Genomic DNA, 20172 nt, shown 5'->3' on the forward strand with positions numbered 1-20172 from the left:
CGGACGAACAGAGAGCCCTGCCAGAGGGAGAAAACAAGCCCCACCGCCTCCTCTGGGGGAGTCCCAACGTCCTGCAACTCAAACAGCACCAGCGAGCATCCACGGCTTTCACAGCGCTGCTGCCATCGCAGCGGGAGTATCCTCTGCCGTGCGATGCTCGGAAAGATGCGTCCTCTCTCTCCTCCCTCTGATTCGTTTTTCTGCTTATTCACCGGCAGCAGGACGCCATCTCTGCCCGCAGCCGTGAAGCAAGGCACCTTCCTCTCTCCCTGTCATCCTGCTGCACACTGAGCGTTTACAGTAATACATCCCATGCACTCAGCGCCCTCTGGAGGTAAGAGTATAAATACATTCTTTCTGTTTTATGGAGGCGAACGAAACAAAGAGTTTTAATAGTTTCATTCCTGGTGTGAGATCTGCCGGTACCTCAACACTAAAAACTAGAAAGCATTCGCATACAGCTGCACGTCTTTTACAGCCTTGGAGCCTTCACGGGCTCTTGAAGTGCGCTCACCCAAGTAACACTGACACTACGTGCTGTGATAATATTACATAAGTAATACAAATAAACAATCAATCTCTGTTTGAAATATTAGTATATGTCCTGTTTACAAAGTAGCTTTGATGCCTTCCATGTCACAACGTTTAACTGTGTCTTTTACACGATGAAAAGTCTGAGTTAAAGTCTGAAAACGAAACGAGCTGACAGGTAGCTCATGAAGAATAGTGGTGGGTAGATCAACCCAGGTATTGATAATAACGATAGATATTTATAGAACATTTCAACTATAGAAGCGCCATTTAATAATTATACATCTAATAAATAATGACACACTGCTCTCCCCCACATAAGCCTCCTTTATGGGTGAAAGGTATTGGTATGGACATTACTGTCCCTTTTTACTTGATAACGGATCGATATCAACATTTCTCTCAGCACTGCTGAAGAAGCCTTTATTCAGTATTTGTTCAATCAAAATTTAAAAAGTATTAATGTCCGTTAGAAGCGATGACACTTTTACTATGAAAGGCATCGGAAGTGTTCTCATCATGATTAGCGGAACTGGCGTAACACACCGGCAACATCGTCGTCTCAATGGTTGTTTGGCCGTGTCGCACGTTGCTAGTTAGTTGCAATGTTGTAGCTATTAGCACGGTAGCCGTTCCTTCGCTGGAAGGTAGAGCTGTACGACAGACCTACAGTTTATTTTTTCTGATTCACAGTGTGAGCAGCAGCAGCTAACTGCTATCCAACGGAACATAACCTACAAAGCTAGCTTGTTATCTTGTTTTCCTTCTACTCCGCTAGTTTTCCTAGCTAGCCGCTAGCATCCAACCGTCTCCTCTATCAGTGCAAACCGTCTCCCGGCCGGCCGGAGGACCATGGCGATGAGACAGACTCCCCTCACCTGCTCCGGTCACACCCGGCCTGTGGTGGACCTGGCCTTCAGTGGAATTACTCCTTATGGATACTTCCTCATCAGCGCCTGCAAGGGTGAGAGGTGTTGGCAGGACTATAAACATAAAGTAGCCTGTGAGAATCTGGTGTTACTTCTGGACGTGGTCTGTTGCGGGTTGGGCTTTAAAATGAGCCCTTTATAAAACATGATGTTCTTCCATTGATTGACTTTGTGTCTTTGTATTGTTTTCTGGTTTAAGTGCGTCTGTGTGCGCGCGGGGGCGCGTGTGTGTGAGCCTGAGAGAGAGAGAGAGAGAGAGGCACATGCGGCTAGCTTAACTACTGATGGTTTTACCTTCCTCCTAAAGTTTGATCTCGAATTGTACAACTTTGTTGAAAAAGTATAGAAAAGATTACATCCTGTTTATCATTATCTGATCATGTCCTAAAGTCCATGATCAGATAATGATAGTCTCTGGGCTGTCAGATGGTATTCCTGTCACTGAGTTGCTACAGATCTGCAACTAAACAGCCCTGAGAAAGATGGCGTTTGAGAGCAAACAGTGTTCCTGTTCCTAGATTTCCTAGGTTAAGTTCATTTTTTTTCTTTTTCTTTCTTTTAGGAAGAGTCATTTATTAATAGCTTGCATGGAGGATGCTGACTCACCAACTAATCAGTATTGAAGTGAGCAGTAGTGAAGCTGTTACAACTGAAGGCAAACATTTTCTGAACAGTGAAGGTGTGCCTTCAGTGTCAAGGTTGTGCCTAACCGTTCCAGGGTTAAACCAACACATTGCAAAAGATGCAGCTTTTGCTTTTTGTTTGCACTGCACTCTTAACTTTCACTACCACTTAGCAACTAATTGGCAAGAGCTTGCAGACAAGTCTGCATGTTCCATACAAATTGTGACGTGGCAGTCTGCTAGCAAAAAAAGCAACCGCAAGGAGGTTTTCAATGCAGTACCAACTCTTTACAACCAATTTTACCTAGCAACAACCAAATGTCACCCTAGAAGTCAGTGACCCCCTGCTTGTCGCACGGTCAGCAGGACCTAGCAGACACCTGTGGATTATCCTTACTGCCCCATGCTTTTTATTTGTTTTTGTTTCTAATGTCTCTGTAAAGCACTTTGAATCACCTTGTTGTTGAATTGTGCTATACAAATAAATTTGCCTTGCCTTGCCCTGCCGTTACACTGTGATGCTCACATGCTCTCTGCTTCTCTCCATCAGATGGCAAGCCCATGTTGCGCCAGGGAGACACAGGGGACTGGATAGGAACGTTTCTGGGTCACAAGGGCGCTGTCTGGGGAGCCACTCTAAACACAGACGCCACCAAAGCAGCGACTGCTGCTGCCGACTTCACAGCGTGAGTTCACACACTCAGACTAAACTAGCCTGAAAGAGGCAGTGATCCTCAGTGCTCCTCTCTGTGGATCATCTGTCATGCACCCATTGGCAGTGTTGTATTGTTGTATGCACTCTGAAACCTCAGTTCATGTGTGATCTGGTCTCATTTCATTTCAAGATAACCTTAAACAGCTGTTTTGCTTCATGATATGGTATTGATAATCGATCACTTAGATGTGAGCGCTAGTACAGGCTTCAGGGACCTTTCTAGCTTGGCTATAGCAGTGACACGTAGCCCACATGCCTTTGTGATAGACATGGTCACCATGGTGACCCTTGCTTTCCCAGCATCCTTCTAAGAAAAAGCTTTACACTGAATCAAGTAAAGCCATTTTTATTAGTGTGATCATGAGCTGAACTCTGTGGACAATAGAATATCCTGCTGCGCCTATTATTTCATTCTTGTCTATCCCTTTGTTCCAGCAAAGCAAGGACAATTCTGCTATTCAACATTAAGACTTTTAGCTAGTGCCAACATTCAGTGACACAACAGCTAAATCTTTAGTCCTGCTAAATGTTGTCTTATTTTCCAAGAGTCTGTTATAAGCCAATATATTGATGTGACGAGGCTCTGACTTGTTCTATCACATGTATGTCACAGAGGAAACAGTTTTGCACACTGAGCTTTGAATGAGTTTTCTGCATATATGTGTCTTCTGACTTTGTCTCTTATATAAAGCAGCCTCTGCATTCACACATATTACACTGACACACACACACACACTCAAACACAGTGTGAGGTCACTGTTAACAGCTCCCTTGTGGACTTTTGCAGAAAGGTGTGGGATGCAGTGAGTGGAGATGAGGTTCTGTCTCTGGCACACAAACACATTGTGAAAACTGTCAGCTTTACTCAGGTCAGTGCACTTCATCATGCGCTCCTTAAAAGACTGATGTATTGTATGTGTTTCTCTACTTGTGGGTTTAAATTGATGCACACCTTTCACCAAGAACAGAATATAGTTGATAAGGTAAAATTTTAGTCCAGTCAGTGCTGTGAAACAAGTTCTTTGTCAATGTTGATCACTAACCAGAAGTTAACAGGCCCTGGCCTGCTCAAGTTCAAATCACCATTTAGTAAAAGATTTAAGTGATCAGATGTAAACATTAGAGCCTGCATGTCCGTAGTGATTCTAGGGCCAAAGCTTTAGCGGTGCTCAGCTCCAGTTACAATGTTGTAATAAATATTAGTTAAATATGCTGTTTGCAAAGATTCACTGGATACATGTTACAGTGTTGCCTTCAAAAGCAAACAGATTAGCTGGATGACCTATTGTAGTGCGTGAGGTGTTTTCTCACCTATAGTTGGTTTCCTCTGGTCTGAATTGTTTGAGTTTGCAAACTTGTAGCTTTTCGCTGTGATTTGATTTGTTTTCACAACAAGTGAAAAAGTGAACCTCAAGCGAGCCAAAATGCAGCACTACAAACCGCGTGAGAATGTTCAGTCTGCTCATTGGCTAGATGTGTCTGGGATGGAAGAAAGTGCTGTGTTGTGTATTATTGGAAAACTTGGAGAATTTACATTCATTTCGCAGGTAGCTTCTAGCCCGTACAGACCTTTGCACATCTGTAGTACCTTGTTCCATCCCAGAATACAAAGCATTATGTTCATCAGTCTGAAAAAACGTTTCTCCCACTGAAAATGTTTGTGGGATTTTCTTATATGGAAGATTGAGCAATCATCAGGAGATGGCTACACAACCTTTTTTTAGCTCAAGCTTGTAATGTACAGGTTTGGGTAGTTGGTTCTGATCGGGGTTGAATCACGTTGATTTAAATGAACTAAGCGCACAGCTGTGAAAACACCTTAAGAATCACTTAGTTCTCCCACTCCTGGTGAGCTCTGGAATAGTGTACGCAGATGGACACATTTGGGGCACCATGAATTTTGAATAAAGCACCACACTTAAAGAACTCAGAGCAAGTGTTTACCCACAAAAACTTCACTTTCAAAGTGAAAAAATAAATATTATACAAATACACACAAACAAGGTAGAGAACCCACAGAAAATGAGAGGGATTCAATGATGAAGTTTGGATACTGGTTGACAAAGTGGGAGATATGGAGGGCACATGAAGAGGCAAGCTCCCGTGTCTGAGTCTCGGTGGGATCTCAGCAGTTTCACAATCACAGCAGCAGCTCCAAAGACTGCGAGAGGAGGAGGAGAAAAGTGCCTCTGCAGACCACGCCCTGGCCTTTACGGCCATAACTGCACTATAGCGCTCACAGCTCTGTGGAACAAACTCACTGTGGACTCTCAGACTCCTCACAGAGTCCTGGAAACACACTCACACATTCCTCACACTTTACAACAAACCATCCAAATCTTATCCAGACTGTTCAAAGACAACATGAAAACGTAAAGCTTTGCAGACTCCGGTATCCTCTTCCATGTCAGTCACTCAAAAATGTCAGGAATTCATTTTTGGGCAGCTTGCCTGCCTGTAGCTCCAGTGAAACGATGAAATGTGTCACTGTCTGTGCTTTTCATGCTTTGTTTTTTGAGCTTGTTTTTCGCGTTTTGCCTCGTCCTCAGTGAACTCTGCTATAGCTTCCTGCTCTATTCCGGCTGACTTATGAACCAATCAACATTCGGTAGCATGTCTCACATGGGTGACAAGCCCCCACGCCCTCACTCCTCTTACAACTGAAAACTTTGCAAAATGACACATGTGCAGGATTATAAATCCAGCTTTACTCTCTGTGCTTGTTGGGTGGGAGTGAAGAGCCTCCCATGAATACGTGCTTCTTTTTGACAGGACAGCAACTGCCTGCTAACTGGAGGTAACGACAAACTGCTGCGTATCTATGACCTGAGCAGCCCTGAAGCAGGTAAGTGGACATGCTCGCTCACACACATGTATGTGTGGACCATATGACCAGTACATGCTCCCACATATCCATATGTACTGTCGCTAGACCATTACTAGCCACTTGCTGCATGTACTGCAGAGCTGTGTGGGTGGTTATACAGCAGCCGGCAGCATTGGTTTGTGCTGGAACACACAGTAAGACTTGGTAAAATCACAAAATGATCTGCATGATCACTCTTTTGAGATGAAGCTGACAAATTCATCAAGTGTAAATAATTATATACAATGTAACAGTTTATTGTGAAAACTTCCACAGCAGCAGGTGTTACTATGGTAACTCATGGAGAAGGTGCCTGGTGGAGGAAGTTGCCTTTATCGATCACTTGTTTACAGTGAGCAGATGGTTACTGTCAGCACAGCTTGGAGCAGTTCACAGCTCACTGTGACCTCACAGAAAGATCCTGGACACGTCAAAACCTAAATATGCCCCAAAGAAGCAAATGCAGTTATGAAATTTTATGCCCTGAAGGAAGGTCAAAGGTTGAGCCTACACCAGGTGTAGAGGTAGCCTGCAATGTGATGTTTGCTGAGGCACTAAACCAGGAGGAAGTGATTCTGGGTGTGGTATAATGTGTCTGGCTGTTGCTTCTGTGTCCCTGTCAGCTCCACAGGAGATTTCGGGCCACACGTCGGCCATAAAAAAGGCTCTATGGTGCAACAACGATCAGCAGATCCTCTCTGCTGCTGACGACAAAACCATCCGGTCAGTGCACTGTGACACACGCCCTCACCCGTCTTACCTCTCACTTCTGACAGTAGACATAGCAACCACTCTGTTCATGTGTGTGTAGGCTGTGGGACAGGAGCTCCATGGAGGAGGTGAAAACACTGACCTTTGACACGTCCGTGAGCAGCATGGAGTACGTAGCTGATGGACAGATTCTTGTGATCACGTATGGAAAGACCATCGCTTTCTACAACGCTCTGAGGTCAGCCTGCAGCCACACCCGTTCATTGTCAATGAGTGATGTGTATAAAACAGGGGGCATCCACCACCTCTATTAATGCTGATTTATTACTGACTTTGTTATTGATTAAACATTCATCATTTATAATTTAAATTTGTTTCTATTTTTATTAATATTATCAAGCTTGGAATTGATCAAGACTGTGGAGGCCCCAGCTCCTATCAACTCAGCCTCCCTGCATCCAGAGAAGGACTTCTTTGTTGCCGGTGGTGACGACTTCAAGCTCTACAAGTTTGACTACAGCACTAAGGAAGAGCTGGGTGAGCAGCAGAGTGCTCCATTGTATCATGAAGAGGAGCAGTCTGACTCCTTTAATGAAATTAGAAACAGAACCTGTCAATACAGAATAAATGCAAGTCATAAACTCGTATTTTATTCACAACAGAACCTAGGAAACATATTGAATAATCACACTGAGCAAACCGTTCATTTTGAATTTGATGGCAGCCACACAACTGTGGAAGAGAGGACAGGGCTGTGTTTCCCCCTGTGCACCATCCTCGCTTCTTTTAACTGCTGAGGGGAGCAGCTGCTGACTTTTCTCACTTTTCCGCTGAGCCCTGAATGTCTCAGCTATCCAATACTTATGTCTGGCCTTGTCCCTTGCACACAGAGACGTCACCAGATTGTCGTAGTCTGTACATGATGCAGTTTTTACTGAATGTGAACCTCTGGCTCTCTAACGGAAATGATCTTTTCATTCCCACTCGTGTTCCTGACCAGGACATTCCACGAGCTGATTCTTTTTTTTTTTTTTTTTTTTTTTTTTTTTTTCTCCTTCCCCCAGTCTTTTGCTGCCAATGTGTTGCTGAGATCAAATTCAAAATGAGCGTAATGAAAAACATGTGTTGCCAGCGTGCTAGAGCAGGGTTCACGAGGTTCTGTTTTCATTTCAGTTTCACATATCCCAACGTTTCTGTTCTGCTGTCACTAGAGAGAGAGAGGGGTTTTTTGTTTTTTTGTTTTTTTTTGTTTGTTTTTTTTTAAACTCGCTGTTTGACCAGCTCAGCTCAGTTCATGACAGGATCTACTTACTTATCTGTAAATGTAAAAAAAAGTTTAAACCCTGATTCTTTGGTCCATGAAAACATAAAGGAGTAACTGACCAATCGGAAACTGATGGTGCTGCTGCTCATGTGTCTACAGAATCCTACAAGGGGCACTTTGGTCCGGTGCATTGTGTTCGCTTCAGTCCTGACGGGGAGCTGTACGCGAGCGGCTCGGAGGACGGCACGCTCCGACTGTGGCAGACAGCGGTGGGAAAAACCTACGGCCTGTGGAAGTGTGTCCTTCCTGGTAAGTCTGAACTCTGAACTGATGACACGTGTTCATGCTTTCATCTGGATTCAGTTACACTGTTGCACTGTTACTGTAATGACAGTAATGCTGAACGAATGAATGAAAAAGTTTTTATAAAGATTAGAGCAATACAAAGCAGTCTTTGGCAACACTGTGTTTCAGTTGTGTGGTGTTGTGCACTGTATATGCACAAGAGACAAAGGTTGTGAGGCAGTGCTGCTGCTGACCAGTCATCTGTTCTGACCTCAGAGCTCTGTGAACTATCCATATGATGTTATACCACAGCGTAGCACATTTTTCAAACCATGTCATGACCACGTGGAAAATACTAGAGTTTAAACTGTGGCAGCATGTAAGATGTTTGTGTGTGTATATTTACAGAACATAGTATGATTATGTATGTATGTATGTATGTATGTATGTATGTATGTATGTATGTATCAATGAATCAAATTGTTCTTCACTTCCTTCTCAGAGGACCTGGGGAGTGAGAACCCTGAGCAGCTGTACACCTCCACCCCTGAGATCAAAGCCTGAGGAGAGGGCGTTGCCTTCTGGAGCCTCAACGAGATCCACAAAAGGAGCCAAGTCCAGAGCATTTTCATCCATCAGAACTGATGTGGATACTAAGACTGGCCTGTCTGTCACAGCATCAATCCACACACCCACTCACCTGCACACCGACAGTCCATGGGCTGCAGAGTGAAGCAGTAGAGCTGTGAGTGTGAGCTCGTTGCTGCCTGCTTTCTCTCTGATCAGCCCACTTCTGTCTGTCCTCTAACTTCTATTAATGTAGAGCCGGCAACCCCAAACTGCACGACGTCGTCATCATCATCATCGGTTTTGGTTTCAGTGTTGAGGTGTTTGATGAGCTGGACCAAGGCTTGTTTTCTGTTCATGGTTACAGGAATAAATGAGTTAGTGCTCAAGTTCTGAGGCTTTCATTTCTTAAAGAAGCATTGCTTTGAGTATTTTACAGTGTTCTGCTTGAGTATCTAAAGTTGTTCTAAAGTGTCCAAATCAAAGCTAATATTGTTTTGTGACAAAGGAGAGGAGATTATTTCTTGTTTGGTTTCTGTCTTCATTTGTGCACAGTGATGAAATAAACTGAGCATTACACTTTTATTTGAAAGTAATGCACAAAGAAAAAGGGACTTTGAGCTTTTATTTCTTGACCATCGCGCCTGCCAAATGTGCAGGCTTCCTGTAAATACACACTCCAGATGCTGAAAAGAACATAACCATAACGTTTGCTGGTGAGGAAGGTCTGGGAGTTTCTCTGCTAACTACACTTTTTGTATTGAGTAAACAATAGTTCATCAGTTTCAGAGAATTAAATCTATAAAATAATGTAGCACTGGCTGACTTCTGCAACAGAGCTGATCATCAGGTGTGAACTAGAAAGCACAAAAATATCCATAACTGTGACATCTGAGCAAATTTTCAGTGACAGAACCCAAAAGGATCTTCGTGTCTAACATGATCATATTACATCTAATGGTGTTCCTGTATCCAGTTCCTCAGTGAGCAGTCTGTGAATGAAGAGCTGGATTTCACTGGGCATGAGTTCTGCGCAGTGACTGAGCCTCTGGCTCTGATCAGTCCCAGCTTGTAGCGGAAGGAGGTGGGCTTTACCAACTGCCACTTCCGGTCAGGACCGTGCAGCATTCTTCATTACTTCCCACTTTAATTCCTTCCTTCTCCCGAGAGGAGGGAGCGAGAGGATAGACAGCAGCTCATATCCACGTGCTTCTTTGAAGCACACACTACTCTGCCAGTTCGGTCCAGTGGGCGGCGCTGGTTGCCCGATCCGCCATCAGCGGCTCCGCTGTTTTCTGCTAGCTGTTACTTGCTGACCCGTTGTCCGGTCGTCTTCTCGCCGACATGCCGGAGTACCTGGGCGACCCCACTGTGCTCACCAAGGAGAAGCTAAAGAGCGAGCTGCTGGCCCACAACGTGGAGCTCCCGAGCGGCAACCCCACGAAGGACGTGTACGTGCAGCTGTATCTTACGAAGCTGGCCGGCCAAAGCACACGCCCCGCGGCTGCAGCTGCGGACTCGTTCTCCAGCGACGAGGAGCTGCCTCTGCCCGCGCTGCCTGACACCAGCCGCTCCTCCAGTAGAGTAAGTGCTCTCCCACTCCCGTCTCATTTGCACACTTCCACACCCACCAGGATTACTCAGCCACCAAAATCCACGTTCTGAACTCGTCGTCTGTTAACTACTGTGAATGTTCGCAGCATAGTTTCGGATGTTCAGAACACATCAGCTTGAAATGTCGCTTCATCGGACACGGCTCACATTGAAACGTGCGCTCTCCTCACAGACATAACTGGAAACGTCATTCCGATTGAAAGTATAAGGCAGTCTCGTGAATGAATCGCAGAGTAAATCCAGATCACTTCCCACAAATCAGTCTCACCTCCCCACATAGTTTCCTTCTTTGCTTCAGTTCCAGCCCCATCCTTACTAATCCCCCAGCAGCAGCAGCTGGGGATTCTCCATCGTGACGCAGAAGAAAGTTTTAGCGCAGATACAGACACACACAGAAAAGATGTAGACAGAGACACAGACACAGGTCTGTGAATGAAGGTTTCTGCCGACTACATTGAACTGGAACGAGAGCCTTTTGATAGTTTTCAGCTCTGCATCAGCGCGCTCATGTGCACAACGGTTACTCGTTTTTGTAGGTGGGATAAAGAGTTTGAGGTTAGAGGCCATGCACTCAGTCAGGAAGAGATTTGTTCTGATGCTGAGGAGGAAATGGGACAAACTGGCAGGTGTTCGAACTGATGTCTGTTCAGGTCTGACAGAGCAAAGTGTCTGAAAACAGGAGTGACACTACTATTTTGCATTTTATTATAGACCAGGAGGCGGTGTTGAAGTCTGCAGGGTATCCTTCCTGAAGCAGCCCTCCCGCTTTGTCCCTTGAGGAGGCTGGCACTCCAGCCTGTTTTTAGCGGGTTTCTCATGAAATCGCTGAATTTGGCTGTGACGCAGATTGATGATCAGTTCAGGTTGTAACAGAAACAGTGCATCTTACACGTTTCCACTTTTAAAGTGAGTGGGATGTGTGCCCACTTTAAAACTACAGGCAGTACTAGATGATACTAGTATGCAGTTTTATAAAAAGTACACATTTCCATGTTGTCCAAAGGCCTGATGTTTCAATAAGAGTATAATGATTGCAGCGGTGATGTGTGAGAGTGAATGAATAGTGGCATTGTAAAGCGCTTTGGGTGCCTTGAAAAGCGCTATATAAATCTAATCCATTATTATAACTGAGCCACCATGTGCTGTGGCTCTTGCAGTGAGTGTTTAGTGCAGTTTCATGGTTTAGGTGGTGGAGCAGACAGATGTTTTCCTGCAGCTGCTTGCATTATCATTGTGAACATTGAGGAAATGCTTTTGCTAGGAAGAACTCATGCTCAGACTCAGCATAGTTGGTGTCTTGGCACTAGAGTGTTGATGCTGTTTATCTTGTGAAAGCTGCTGCTCACATACCTGAGGGATTACAGGCTGCAAAGGGAGGTGCCCAAAAATGAATTCCTGACATTTTTCAGTGACTGACATGAAAGAGGATACTCGCTGTGACTCTTCGAGTCTGCAAAGCTTCATGTTTTCAGATTAGATGTTGGTCTGAATGAGATTTGGATGGATTGTTGTAAAGTGTGAGGAATGTGTGAGCGTCTGTCCAGGACTCTGTGAAGAGTCTGAGAGTCCACAGTGAGTTTGTTCCACAGAGCTGTGAGCTCTTTAGTTCAGTTATGGCTGTAAAGGCCAGGGTGTGGTCTGCAGAGGCACTTTTCTCCTCCTCCTCCTCCTCCTCCCACTCTTGCAGTCTTTGGAGCTGCTGCTGTGATTGTGAAACAGCTGGGTTCACATCCAGCTGTTTCACAATTGTCATTGTTTCTAATACACAGTTTCACTTCAGCTCTTTGTATGTTAGAGCTTTGCTCTCCCTCTGCAGACAGACGGCAGTTCGTGGAGTACAGTGGACAGCGAATGTGGTCGCTCTGCTTGACCATAAATTCTACTTCAGTAACCAGGAGTCACATTTTTATAGCTGTGCATTCAACACACACATGTACGCTCCTTTGGAGCCATGTAGCGCCTAACTTGTCACAGGTGCTTAACCCAGAGCTAAGAAGAAAGCTGAGGGTTCCTGTCCACCAACAAGCTATCGACAGCTGTCCTGTTGAGTCTTCAGAAGCATGATGCCGCTGTTGCATTCAGCAACATATTTACTGTACGCTTATTTGATTTGCTCCAAGGCAGAGCTGCCTTTAGTTTTGTTAATTAGGAGACACAGCATCATGCCTCTATGCTGGCCTCACAAGTAATTTCCTGTCGGCCGCTAAGTAAAACTTCAGACTATGATGAAGTGCCTCCAGCATCTTCAGACGGTCTCGTTCTCCTCCCTAAATATTTCCCCTGTGGCAGCTTCCTTTCAGGAAATTAAAGAACGTGTTTGTGTACATGAGTAAGTTTTCACATCTGCTCAACGGTGGTTTAGGAATGAAGTATTCATAAAATAACGAATCTTCCTGCATACTACATCTGGATTTTTGAAAAAGGCTTTGCTTATGTGCAGTGACAGCAGTGTTATCCAGAACGTAACAGGTGGTAACCACCTTTCTGCTCTGGAAAATTTCTGCAGTTTGACTTCTGTCGTTCACATGAGTTCCCATGTTATGAGCAGAGTCCTTCTGCTACACTATTCCGGGTGACAGAGGGGGGAGAGGGCTTTTCACCCATCTGAGACGCACTCCTGTGCACTCTTCCAAGATCCTGACTACACGTCACCTGAACCAGATGACATAATTGTCTCAAAATGTTGGACCAGAATAGAGAAGGAGCGATAGTAGGGTTCAGCACGAGGGAGAGAACTGCAACAAAAAGAAAGAAATCCAGCACTAAAAGCACAGGCAGTGACTGCAGCGATATGTTTCCTTGTTTCTAACACAGAGTTTCACTTCAGCACTGTCAGGTTTAGAACTTCACTTACCAACAACACAAGCAGAGTGGCCCACAGACTGTACACTGCCTCCATCTGACCACAGAGCTGTCTGCAGACAGAGAGGAGGCGCTACCTTTGACCATAAAACCAACTTCAGGGAGAGAAAGAAGCATATATAACAATAGCTGTACAAAGATATTTTAAGTGACCAACAACAGATTGGTTGGATTAGGGATCATGTTGGTACAATAACACAGAGTCATAAAGGTACCTGCAAAACGGGTAACTTCTTTATTGTATGTATTAGGGCTGCACGATTAATCGTTAGAAAATCGCGATCTCGATTCATACTTATGTGCGATCTCATTTCCAAATGACAACGATTTAAAAAAAAAAAAAAAAAAAAAAAAAAAAAAAAGACGACGACGATTGTACCGCATTTTGATCCGGGACGTAATCTGCATGAAAACAAGCGCTCACTCTTCCTGCTCAACAAATGACAAGGGCGGAGCCTTATACCACGTGATACAGAAGCTGTGCCGTGTGATGCTAAAATTAGCAGGGAAAAAACAACGGAGAGCACGTCAGGGATGACGAGAAAGTGACAGGAGAAAATCCGTCCCGGTCAACCACCCAAACATCAATAACGAGAACCTTATACAGCGTCGAACTCCCGCAGGCACAAAGAAATTACGGAGGCTATTACTTATCACCTGACCAAAGATATGGCTCCCATCAACACTGTGCAAAACGAGGGATTTAGGAAAATGATCAACACCCTAGACAAACGCTACACAGTGCTGTCCCGCAACTATTTTTCTATTGTTGCACTACCTGCTCTATACACGCAGTGTCGAGCAACGGTGGAGACGGAGTTTCAAGCAGTACAACATTTTGCGGCAACAGCAAAACGTGAGACATTTGTTGTTTTTATGTTTATTTATTGTTTTTATGTTTAGTCTCAACTGTTACGAAGTTGATGTGCAGTTAATAAGTGCAATAAATATTTATACTGGAAAAGAAAATCGTGAGAGAATCGTGATCTCAATTCTAAGCCAAAAAATCGTGATTCTCATTTTATGCAAAATCGTGCAGCCCTAGTATGTATAATCCCTTTGTAAATCCTGTTCACTGAAGTCTGTTAACCAATACAAATACATAAAAACACATGGAAACATCGGAATTGTCAATGGTTAGTGTTAATGTTTATGGTAACAATTTAATATTTGAGTGTTGTTGAATCAGCAGCTTTACTGACCTCTGACAGTCCTAAAGTTTAACATGATGCACGCTAACTACTCCAGCTGTAGGTGTGTGTGTCTGTGTGAGGCTGGCACTGCAACTGAGTATATAATTCAGTATTCATTTTTAATGTTGCTTAACGTCTAAGTATTTTTTAATTTTTTTTTATTTATTTATTTTTGATGGCTTGGTGAACTTAGCAGTGTGTGTGCTGGTTCTTTGAAAATGAAACTGTGTTAGGTGACTCTTGTCAGTCATTACTTTGTGATTATTTGCCTTCAGGCTAAAAAAAATCTATCGCTGGCTCTGATCGTTTGTTTTGTGTGCTGCCCTGCTGTTTTCCACAGAAAGCCACCAGGAAAACAGACAAGGTTCGACCGACTGAGCTTGATGTGACTGCGCTGAGTGACAAGAGCCTGAGGGATGAACTGCTCGAGCGTGGACTAGACGTGGGGCCAATTGTGGGTGAGTGTAATCCTGCTCACCATTGCAGACACCGTAGTGGGCACAGAGACTGCACTCACTCACTCAAATTGGTTGCAAAGAGGGTGTTGCACCAAAAATGTTGTTGCTTTGGTCGTCAGCAAGGTTGCTGAGATTGCTTATAGTTTGCTTGACTGTCTGCAAACAGCATTTATTCTATGAGCTGTAGTGAAACTTGAAAAAATTAGGAAGGGGACAGATACTTTTCCCATTACTGGATTAACCAGGTTGGTTTCACTGCTACAACATCACCCTTGTCTTGTCCTCCCAGCCTCCACCCGGAAGCTGTATGAGAAGAAGCTACAAAAGTTGCTGGATGAAGGGCCTCCACAGCCTCCGCCACCACAGCTGATGCTCGTAGGCTCAGAGTCTGACCTCTACAGTGACAGGGAGGACGGTAGGAAGGACCCACGGTGCAGCTCATTCAGCGCTGCTGCACTTTAATGAGTGCTTGGATTTGAAATGTTCCCTCATCACCTATATGAGAAATGTGATATCGTGTGTTGATGAAGGGGATGTTGTGTGTAGAACAGATGTCAAACGTATGTCCTGATACAATTCTATCCGGCCTGCAAGATAATTTCATATGTCATTTATTGATGGCCTGTTAGTACGTGGGGGCTGAAACCATGGAGACAGAGGTGGGGGCTTTATTTTGAGGGGCACAATCATATCACAATCAAATAAAGACTGGGATCGTACCATTACGTGAAAGGAGGAGGGGGGGCAGACGTTCCAAGACAGCAGGTGCAATTTAGTTTTATTTATATAGCACCAAATCACAACAACAGTTACCTCAAGGGGGCTTTATGTTGTGTAACACATGATCTGCTGAGGCACGTATTCAGACATCTTTCTGTAGCATGGGGTCAGTGCAGCTCCAGCTCCTGACCTTTGTCTGCCACTATCTTGGAGGTTTTGAGGAAAAGGTTGCAGTGCTGGAGGTCCATCATCTCTCCTTTAAGACGGTCCTCCATCACATCGACCAGAGCCAGCTCATCACACGGGAGAAAATTCACTACTGTATTTCTACATATCCACATAGCCATATTAAAGGAGCTCCAAATTGCCTGCAAATTCCAGACTCTGGAGCTTCCCAAGACTCCAAAGATAAAGAAAAAAATTTGTTGTCAATTTGTTAATTCAATTCAGTTTTATTTCAGTTTTAACCACAACAACAGTTACCTCAAGGCTGCAGCATTGCAAGGTAAAGAGACTTCAGTAATACAGAGAAAATGAGAGCAATCATATGACCCACTGTGAGCACGCGCTTTGGCGAGAATGAAAAGGCCACACCGCCTTTTAACAGGAAGAACTCTCCAGCAGAACCAGGCTCAGGGAGGAGCAGCAATCTTCTGCGTCCAGTTGGGGTTAGGGGAGGAAGACAGGACAAAGAGACGCTGTATAAGAGAGCCAGAGGTTAATAATAACTAATGATTCATCGTAGAAAGGTGTATGAACACATAATGAAAAATGTGACTGAAGAAGAAACACTCAGTGCATCATGGGAATCCCCCAGCAGCCTAGACCTAGGGTCACCTGATCCAGCTCTAACTATATGATTTATAGCATATAGTTACTACCTGAACTATATGCCCTAACAATGGGCGCAGAGCCATTGCAGGGGGGAGGGGGTAAAGAATTCTTGGACACTGCTAGCATAATGGACAGGTTTTTGACAATGTAACAAAATCTAACCAGTTAATGTAAAAAACAGTTAACCTGGAACACCAGGGCTGAGCGCTCGGTACACTCTGTCAGCTGTTAGCAGAGCTAGCGACATCTCTACCACCAGTTCAAAGCAATCAGATTATCTAGGATTGACCTGTCTTGTTAACCCCGCCCCCTGACTTTGATGGGTGAGGCTGACCAATAAAATTAATTCATGAACACAGCAGCAGGGCCAGGAGTGCCAAAATGAATTAAAGAGATACATCATTAAATAATGAATTAAATGTGTCAATAATTAATAAAAATTGGAAATAAATAAATAAATAAGGTATTAAATGTTTTAAATAGTGTTTTGTGTGACTGTCCGTTTTGCCAGAGGTGATTGCAGCTGGTGGTCCAGAGCCTGTGGAGGAACCAGAACCAGCTCCTGTGGTTGAGAGAACAGTGAGGAGCAGAGAGAAGACGGTCATGTCCACTCGCAGCCACAGCAGCCAGCACGCTGCGGTAAGACGGGTGTTCACCGCACCTACAGAGAACAGACCTGTCACTCTTTCCGCTCAATGTCCGTCACTGGCAGCAGAACAAAGGGATGTCTGGTGCTCTGTGTCAGTGCCCGGCTGCTGTGTTAGTAGAGCTACGTGTCGCTTACTCACCAGGACCCCCTGTGATGGCTTCCACTCGTCTGTGACGGCAGCAGCTTGACACGGACCGTTCAGAATTCCACTGCTGGTCACTCTTTAAAGCTGCAACTCTGTTTATGTCACGCCTAGAAACGGGCTAAGCGGTGAGGGAAGTCCCAAAGAGGCTCTTAGGTGTCCGTTACTTGATAGCATCCAACGGTAATCTGCTCTTACCCATGTTTACTTTGTATGCCGTCAATGCACTGTAGCGGAAAGTGCGTTCAGAGAGGCTCTCATGTTTTTAATGGTTCTGCTCTTCTTGACTATTAGGCTTCTAGCCGAGAGCAAGGCCACGGGTATTGTGTGTGGAGTTCGGAGGGACCACATCATGCGTCCTTTAAAAGGCCTGTAATGAACCAGGCTCTGTATCTCTTACTCTGTGCTACATATGAGAAACTGCTGAAAATTTACCTGCTAAATTCTCATAGAGCTCTTATTCATGTATGAAAAGACTTACGTGAATATGAAATGAAATTTATACTGCACCAGAAAAACTAAAGTACAAGTGTGGAAGTGACCCACAAGTCTTTGCTTCAGGAACAGGACTCCCTGCTCCTCTATCAGTGAAAGTGGAATGGTTCCAATGACCGGACTTTTTGGATTTTGTGACAAGGTGATCAAAGCTGTATGTGGCAGCAAGAAGCAGATCATTGTGACGTATCATGCAGATGTAGTAAGTGTAATATAGTGGGACCCCTGCAGCTGCCTTTAATCACAGTTTCCTCTGACACGGCATGGTATCTTCTTCATCCTCGAAGCTCAAGTGCACTCACTCAAGCTCAGTGTGAGACTGCTTCAGTGGATCAGCTTGCTTCTAGTCACACTCAAACCACATGATGTGGATTAAACACCTGCTTTTCTCCACAGTGCCTGTGATATCTGTCTGTTTGTGTCCTTGTTTACTGGAGCCACCTGAAGCAGTCCACTTTTAGCCCTCTCCCCACTCTGTCTGTACAGTCAAAGCTGCTTAAAGAGCAACATAGCCAGACTCATTTGAAGAAATAACAGCAGTGTGACGTTATGTAATGTGAGTGCTGTGATCTGATACTGTGCTGCTGGTTGTAGCAACAGAATCATTTGAGTATCTAAACCAAACTGACTTTCTGAGATTTATTTAAAAGAAAGTTAAAACCTTTGCAAAGGCATGAACGGGGTTTATAAAGGTAAATTAATAACAGCTCCTTTATACCCATCGTGTAGATACAATGTTGTCTGTTCAGCTGTAGGCCTGGGACTCTCCAGCAGCCTCTTTGATGAGAACTTAAACTTCTTCACAGATCTAAAGAGGTGACGTTGTCTTCTTTCTCAAGCCCTCTGAAAGGAACCGGCTTGAAGTGGGAGACACGGAAAGTGTTGTGGATCGTCACATTTCTGGATAACTCAAGACAGTTGAGAGATTAAGAATTGATTTAACCACAAAAGGACAAATAAAGCAAGGCTCAGTTTATCTGGGAAGACGAGCACACTCGCTGGCCTGTTTTGGACTTGGGACCAGAGTCCCGTGGTACTCAGCCAGATGTTTGTTTTACTGAAAGGTCCCGAGTAAGGCAATGCGGGTGGTGCTCCGTATGCGACAGCAGCATCAGATATGGTGTTGCTTTTTCCTTCGTTGGCACAAAATGAGGAGATCGATGTCCAAGAGAGGCATCGAGGGGGGAGAAGTGAGTGGCAGAGGAGGACACGATGGGCTGTGCATCTACACTGTCCAACACTGTGTTCATTTCCCAGCTTAACCTTGATTTCTCTTGTCTGTGTAGGTGGAGAAAATCGCAGCCAGTGATCAAACCCTAAAAGTAGACGAGAAAGACGTTCTGAAGGAGCTCTTTCTTAATGACCGGAGCGGTCCAACGGGAATCACGTAAGTGCAGTCGGCTGTTCTTTTCTTATCGGAAATGAAGTTCGATGTGTTTAGCCAGCAGTAAAATAAATATTCAGAGATCTTCTAAAGTCGGCACCACAGAAAGCAGGACATGAACCCCAGAGCGAAAGTAAAAGATATTAAAATTACTACTTTAACAAGTGTGAAGGGGCCAAATACTAGTCCATGGCATTGTAAGTGGAGCAGAAGTCTCTACAGTGTCTTTTAACTTGGCATGGCCAGGGTCAGTAAGTGCTGTCATAACAAGGATTTTTTTGACAGCAGTTACTGGATTGACCGAGACTCAGAACAGTGGAAAGTCCAGTACATTATCTGCTCTACATGGCGAGCTGAGGTCTCTGTGAATATTAAATCTTAAATGTTTCTCTTGTAGTGCCACCTGTCGCCGGCCCATCCGAGGAGCAGCAGGGCGCCCTGTGACATCCAGTGACCTGTGGAGTGATGACAGCCTGTTCTCTCCAAAAGCCACCAAGACCAGCATCTCCTCCTACACTCAGAGCTACTCAGTAAACAGAGTATCCAGCCTGCCACCCAAAACCACCTCCTCCAGCCTCCCGCCTGCAGGGCAGACCCAAGCAGCACAGCGCAGCATGTCTCTGTGGATAAAGCTCTTCCTGTTGGCCATCGTGGCCACTTTCCTCTTCCTCGTTTACCAGGCCATGGAGACCACCTCCATAAACCCATTTCAGACCTCAGACATGGAGGTGGCTGCTGGTAGCACAGCATAGAGAGCACAGCTGGAGACTGAGAGGTGAAGAAGACCTAGTCTGCTTTAACTCGTTCATGTTTCATTAATGTTTAAGTGTGTTAAGTGTTCTTTACATTTTGCTGTGATCACAGATTTTGTACTATTCTACTTTTTTGCCCTCATTTCTGAATAAGCTTTTATGGAGAAGAGAAGTACATTTCAATGACTCTCATTGTGAAAGCACCCAGCAGCCCTGTCTGCGGTTCATCCTTAAGCTAGGACCTCAGGTGATGACGAAGCCAGTCACTAATCAACACACACAGGAGCCTCGTCGTTTTGTTTTTAGTCGTACTTGCATGGTGTGAATGTGTGTGTGATTGTAACTTTTCAAAATATGCCTTAGTATCTCTGTTCTTAACAGTCTTTAAGAGTCTGAAGCTGCTATTCTGGTTTGTACCTTGGACCATCTTTGTTATTGAGACACGGAGGCTTCTTGTTATAGTTCAAATGCTTTTTAAAGCCTGCCCCACTATTTTCCTAATCTTCTCTTGTAATAAAATTTTATACCCAAATACATTTTCTCAAACAATGTATTACATTTTCTCTTACGTTTAATGA

At 44.5% G+C, this 20172-nt stretch overlaps 2 protein-coding genes across 2 annotated transcripts; both read left to right on the plus strand.

The window, feature by feature from the left end:
- The first annotated feature begins 215 nt into the window (after positions 1-215).
- On the plus strand, positions 216-8992 carry LOC120730283 (serine/threonine kinase receptor associated protein). The gene is made up of 10 exons (XM_040026574.1): positions 216-334; positions 1310-1495; positions 2634-2769; positions 3586-3667; positions 5571-5643; positions 6288-6387; positions 6476-6613; positions 6776-6912; positions 7799-7948; positions 8427-8992. Exons 2-10 carry the CDS (start codon positions 1384-1386, stop codon positions 8486-8488), a joined length of 990 nt encoding a protein of 329 aa, XP_039882508.1. The 5' UTR covers positions 216-334; positions 1310-1383; the 3' UTR covers positions 8489-8992.
- A 222-nt stretch (positions 8993-9214) lies between these two features.
- Positions 9215-20140, plus strand: tmpoa (thymopoietin a). Its single transcript, XM_040026550.1, has 6 exons — positions 9215-10075; positions 14501-14618; positions 14908-15033; positions 16684-16811; positions 18745-18845; positions 19240-20140. The coding sequence occupies exons 1-6, from the start codon at positions 9836-9838 to the stop codon at positions 19592-19594; spliced, it is 1068 nt and encodes a 355-aa protein (XP_039882484.1). The 5' UTR covers positions 9215-9835; the 3' UTR covers positions 19595-20140.
- Positions 20141-20172: the final 32 nt, after the last annotated feature.

This window comes from Simochromis diagramma, unplaced genomic scaffold, assembly GCF_900408965.1.
Source record: "Simochromis diagramma unplaced genomic scaffold, fSimDia1.1 OVJJ01000746.1, whole genome shotgun sequence".
Classification (NCBI taxonomy): Eukaryota; Metazoa; Chordata; class Actinopteri; order Cichliformes; family Cichlidae; genus Simochromis; species Simochromis diagramma.

Bases quoted from the DNA above. Each gene is read 5' to 3' on its own strand.
- LOC120730283 (XM_040026574.1), top strand. From the start codon at position 1,384: ATGGCGATGAGACAGACTCCCCTCACCTGCTCCGGTCACACCCGGCCT. The intron at 5,644-6,287 runs GTAAGTGGACAT...TGTCCCTGTCAG, and splicing joins CCTGAGCAGCCCTGAAGCAG to CTCCACAGGAGATTTCGGGC. The intron at 6,388-6,475 runs GTCAGTGCACTG...ATGTGTGTGTAG, and splicing joins GCTGACGACAAAACCATCCG to GCTGTGGGACAGGAGCTCCA.
- tmpoa (XM_040026550.1), top strand. From the start codon at position 9,836: ATGCCGGAGTACCTGGGCGACCCCACTGTGCTCACCAAGGAGAAGCTA. The intron at 10,076-14,500 runs GTAAGTGCTCTC...TGTTTTCCACAG, and splicing joins CCAGCCGCTCCTCCAGTAGA to AAAGCCACCAGGAAAACAGA. The intron at 16,812-18,744 runs GTAAGACGGGTG...TTGTCTGTGTAG, and splicing joins ACAGCAGCCAGCACGCTGCG to GTGGAGAAAATCGCAGCCAG.